General features: G+C 41.1%; 1 protein-coding gene across 1 annotated transcript; it reads left to right on the top strand.

Annotated features, from left to right (window-relative positions):
- The first annotated feature begins 969 nt into the window (after nt 1-969).
- On the top strand, nt 970-3,120 carry LOC131220669 (uncharacterized). The gene is made up of 2 exons (XM_058215451.1): nt 970-1,413; nt 2,761-3,120. The coding sequence occupies exons 1-2, from the start codon at nt 970-972 to the stop codon at nt 3,118-3,120; spliced, it is 804 nt and encodes a 267-aa protein (XP_058071434.1).
- The last annotated feature ends 2,367 nt before the right edge of the window (nt 3,121-5,487 follow it).

The raw sequence follows: 5,487 nt of genomic DNA, 5'->3' as shown, positions 1-5,487 counted from the left end.
GCTCATTTTAAGGTATACATAAATTCAAAATTAAAGCATATCCAAAGTTTAAGTGGACCACACCATATAAAACAATGGGAATACCGGCATTGAAACTTTTGTTGCCATTGAAGCTTTTTGGGGGTGGCTGTAGTTTTGGATCAAGCTTATATTTATATTTTTCTTTCATTTATCCATTCATTTACAACCGTGTGATCTTCTAAACAACTTGGATGACAGATAAACATCATTATATGTTCAAAAAGGCTAGCTAGTGGCTGTCATTATCCTCACTTTTTCTGCAATGTGGTCCACTTAAGCTTTAGATGTGTTTTAATTTTGGTCCCACACCCAAACTTAGTTGGAAAAATTGAAGGACGGTGTGGATAAAACACATAAATGGTGGGGGGGCCTACAGATCTATAAGGTGTTTGGCCAAGTGGACCTTAGGAAATGGTCGAGATTGAATGCCCAACATTAAAAATTTCTTTGGGCCACTAAAGTTTAATATCAAGCTAATATTCGTTTTTCCTTAATCTAAGTTTGTGTGACCTTATCAACGTCTTGGATGGAAAATAAGTATTATACGGTGAGCCCTTGATGGTTTCAAGGGTGGATATCATTCCCACTATTTCCTAGGTGTGGTCCACTTGAGTTTGAAATCATCTTTATTTTTAATCTCATGCCCTCAAATGAGCTGGCAAAACAGATGAACATTGTATACAAAACACATATATCAAGATGGCCACCAGTCAATCCACATCTCCAATCAGAGCCCTCCACGTGGACGGCCCAAAAACCAACTCCCAACGCCCATAAAAGACAACCATTCAGAGCCGTTAAACCGTTCCCCTCACCCACATTTCTCTCTCCTCCACCCAACCTCCAAAACAGACCTTCTTTTCTTCTTTCCCTCTCTCCACAAAATCTCTCTCTTTCTCAGCCATTGCCGGGATCTGACGTGTCTGACCCACACTCCTCCCTCCGGCGATGGCCCGCCGTGTCTTTTCCTGCTTCGGCCGGGGCACGCCGTCCTCCATCGACCGCCTGAAGGGGGCCGCGGACGAGCCGGCCGAGGAGCAAGGGAGAAGCGGGCCCGTCCTCGTCGAGCTCTTCTTATCCCAGGGATGTGCCACGTCACCACAGGCGGAGCTCCTCCTCTCTCGGCTCGCGAGAGGCGATTTCGAGCTGGACATTCCCGTCGTCGTGCTCGCTTACCACGTGGATTACTGGGATTATCTCGGATGGAAGGATCCCTTCGGATCGAGCATCTGGACCGTCCGTCAGAAAGCCTACGTGGAATCCCTAAAACTCGACACGTTGTACACGCCGCAGGTGGTCGTGCAGGGTCGGGCCCACTGCATGGGCAACGACGAGGAAGCAATGCTGTCAGCCGTCCGATCTGCCGAACGGTTCATCGCTCCCAGCTTCCAGGTTCGTTTTCTATTTACCAAAATGCCATCGCCTCACCTTTTTTCTTTCAGTTTCCCTCTGGGACCCACATGCTTCAATGATCTGATGATTTGAACCGTAGATTTTCTAGCCCACAGTCATGCTTTAGAAACGATCCTGGCCTTTGATTTTTCAGAGTTGAATGCGAACCTTTGAAATTTCTTTTCATCGGTATGTGGGCTTGTATTATAAAGTATACTTCATAATATGGACGGTTCCGATCATAGGATTACTCACTACGTGGGCCCCAGTTGGCTGCAACAGACGTGTTTTCTGAATCGCAATGGAGGGAAGACGAACTCTTCCATTGCATGTTTGCATGTAACATCGTCGTTATAATGTTAGTACGTGAGACTACGCGAAATTGTAGTACTGGGGAGCTCTACTAACTGGGTTGGCCGAGAAAATCATCACCTACAGCCAGCTGCGTGTAAGTGATCAGTTCTCTAATTGGCCAATCTGGACCGTGCATCTCTTTATGGATAGCCCATTCTGTGAAAATTGAACCGTTGGTACATTCCTATTTCGTCAGATATGAATTATAGGATCCTTCAACCTCAGCTTTGCATGGTGGGCCTGGGTTTCAAGTCATTGCAAGTGGTGCCCATTGCAGTATTTTTTTGATGTGGGCCATCTTATGTTATGGACCACACATGTATAAATAAGCAGATAGTTATATGAAAATAAAGCAACCGTTCAACATACCTGTGAGGCCCACCAAATAAGGGAAATGTTGGCATGCAATACTCTATGGTGTCTTTCCATAGTTTGGGCCCCACCATAATATTTTCAGTGAATCCACTCCATTCATCACGTGCATCTGGTTTTGTTAGGCTATTGTCCTAAGAATCATCCCTATCCGTAAATCAGGTCGACCACAACACAGGGAAGTACTTAGGGAAGGCAGCCAACCATAGTTGTGTTGGGGCCCACCTGAGTGTTGGAATAGGTTGATTTTTTCGGGTGTCCTTCATCTCGATGGAATTCATCGATTGAATGGATTAGATGGCATATAGAAACACAGTAGGCCCCCAGTGTACGGTGGGCCACCGTCCGTCCCATTTTTCCCTGTTTGTGGTCCACTTGATTCACAGATTATCCTGTTTTTGTGGGTCCCAGCCAAACAAAGCCAGGTACACCTGATGGTCGGATTGGATATCATGCACACATCATGTTGGGGTATGTTAAGTTACCGTAGTATCTGACTGCATAGGATCATCTCCCGCCAAATAATCAATCCGCACCAATCTTCATTTTATGGATTGTGTAAAGTGGGGCCCATCCAATGAACGGCTCAGATCTAACATTCTTATCCATCCTCTCGAGCAGGCGACGTTCGAACGGCCCTCACCGGACACACTCCAGCTGTCACTGACGGGGCCCATCCGTACAAGGGTGGACAGCAAGGGTGCGGATATCATGGCTGCGTTGTACGAGAACGGTCTGGTTACCGACTGCACCAAGGGTGAGAACAAAGACCGCATCCTCAACAACGATGCGGTGGTCCGCAAGCTGGAGAAGATCTGCACCGTTAAAGACCTCTCATCCAAGAAAACGATAACGGGAACCGTCAATTTCACCCTGTGGGAGGGCTTCGAGGCTTGCAAATGTGGGGTCGTTGTGTTCGTCCAAAATAGCTCCCTCCGTGCGTTTGGGGCCCAGCATTTCCAATTGCCTGAACATCTTTGAATTGTAATGCATGTGATTTATTTTTATTTTTAACAAGAGAAGGGATTTCAGGTTTTTTTTTTTTTTAGGGGTTTTGAGTTTTGACATATAGCACCCTCCATTTTTGTCCAATAACGACTAACACCCTTCCCACCTGCGCTTTCACAAATTACCCTAAAGTTTTCTGGGTTTAGTTTTTTTTTTCAAAAAAAACAAAACGCCATGTAGTTTAAATTCACTGGCGAAATGTGACGAACCATGTCAATTGCCAAAAAGATCCTTTTACCCTTGAGTTGGAAGAGAGTAGACTTCCAGCTACGGCTAAGTGAAGAGAGAGAAGAGAGGTCTGGAGTAGAGTTGGTGTTTGGGGGATTTGAGAGGGGCATTTTGTCATTTTTTCTCTAGAAGATTTTACAAACTGAATTATGATTATTTTCTATCCTAAAATTCAACAACCGGGTGGTATTTTGATGTACAGGATGCGTCACAGATGTATTCTTAATACGGTTGAATCGAAAGAAGCCCAAATGAAAGTGGGAGTAATCCGTCAAGACCAGACCCAGTCCTATGTACGGTAGATAATTGGGTCTCAAACACGTATGATTTAAAGAAATTAATTTTGAATATGGAAAAATTATCGTTTGAAGTTTTGACTATAAAAGTCTTACTTTTGATCAAATCATTGTCACTAAATGCACGACATATTGATCTTCACATAACGATGGTTCCAGGGTCAACTGACCTGCATAGCAGGCTACGCACCTCATTTCGTAGAAAAAGACACTCTTCCCATTAAAAATTGTAATTTTAGAAAAAATTATTATTTTTAGTATTTTTATTTTTTCCGTATCTCCTTATTTTAAGAGTTTTAGGATTTCTAACTTATTTAAAAATTGCTCTTAATAATGCTTAGAATGCTCCGATATGATTTATCTAAACGTTTTTACTTTTAGCAAATTAGACTTTAAAAGAGTTATGCTAGTTCAAATAACTTCTAAGTGCATGTTTGGATTCACAAAATGGTAGTAATGTGTTGTAATCTATAGTTAAAAAAAATAATTACTAGTACTACCGTATTCAAAAGTAAAATAAAGTTGTGGCCATATACAATACTCCCCTTGCAATCCCACTTCGAACACGTGAAGTACTTTAATTGGTTGGATATACTTTGATGTAATTCTATCAATGTGTTAAATCCAAACCATTAATCCATTTTACAATATTATTTTAGGGTGTGTCCCCAAAAAAAATGAGCTTGATCCAACACTTCTGTAGACCGCAATAAGTTTTCAATGGCCAATGTTCAATACCCATGCTAGCTGTGGTGTGGTCCATTTCCATTTCGGATTTGCCTCATTTTTTGTCTCATTCAATTAAATGATTATTGAAGAGGGATGAATGGTGTGGATATGACCCATGTATTATGGTGGGACCTACAAAACTATATATGTCACGTCAATACATGTCTTCCAATCTATGTGACGTTGTTATTCATAAGGATTATCATGATTTTACATTATACAATATCCAATCAAAGACAATGAGTAATGATGTGAGTTTTACATCACATTACCAAAGTAGTCCACCATCCAAACACACCCTACACAAATTAGAAAAATAGGCTTTAGAAGAGTTTTACTATTTTGGGTAATTTTGAATTAGGGTTTTAGTTTTCTTTATTACTAGTGTATTCGAGAAATCATATAGACAAAATAAAATACCCGAATTTTCTCACTTATTTTCTTAGTGACTCAATAACTCTCCTTGTGGATTTAAGATTTTTATCACTTAAGGAAAATTATTAGTTTTCTCTTATTGTTTCACACTCCTTCATGCGTTAAGTGGTATCAGAGTCAGTCTTTTCTTCAGTTTAATGGCATCTAACAATGGTTCGAGTAACAACCCCACAAGTAGTGCTTTGGGGAACAATCTTATGACAACGGCGATGGCATTTGAAGTTTTTCAATGGGAGAATCTGAGAGTCATACAAGGACTTCAAGCTGCGATCGACCATATCAAAGGAGCATTAAGACATACCCGTGTTCATAATGATAACCAACATGAGATTGGCAATAGAGCTCAAGGTCATCATGTTCATGGTGTAATACTAATGATAAATCATAAACCACCAACTGATAATGGTGAATCGCATGCCACCACTGAATTAAAATATATGTGTGCATGTGATTTGATCATAGATAACGAAAGCAATGAGAATATTATGTTGAAGACTATGGTGGAAAAGTAATAACTGATAAAAATACTCTCTGTACACAATTGGATAGATCAAGAAGTTCAATGAAATACAGGCAACTTAATGATGTCCTATTCCCTTCTCCATTAGTAAATATTATGAAGGCGAAGTAACGTGTGATGTGATTAATATAA

The sequence above is a fragment of the Magnolia sinica genome, chromosome 12 (genome assembly GCF_029962835.1).
Source record: "Magnolia sinica isolate HGM2019 chromosome 12, MsV1, whole genome shotgun sequence".
Classification (NCBI taxonomy): domain Eukaryota; kingdom Viridiplantae; phylum Streptophyta; class Magnoliopsida; order Magnoliales; family Magnoliaceae; genus Magnolia; species Magnolia sinica.
The sequence above is the reverse complement of the archived record's forward strand: the minus strand, read 5'-3'. Positions and strand labels throughout refer to the sequence as shown.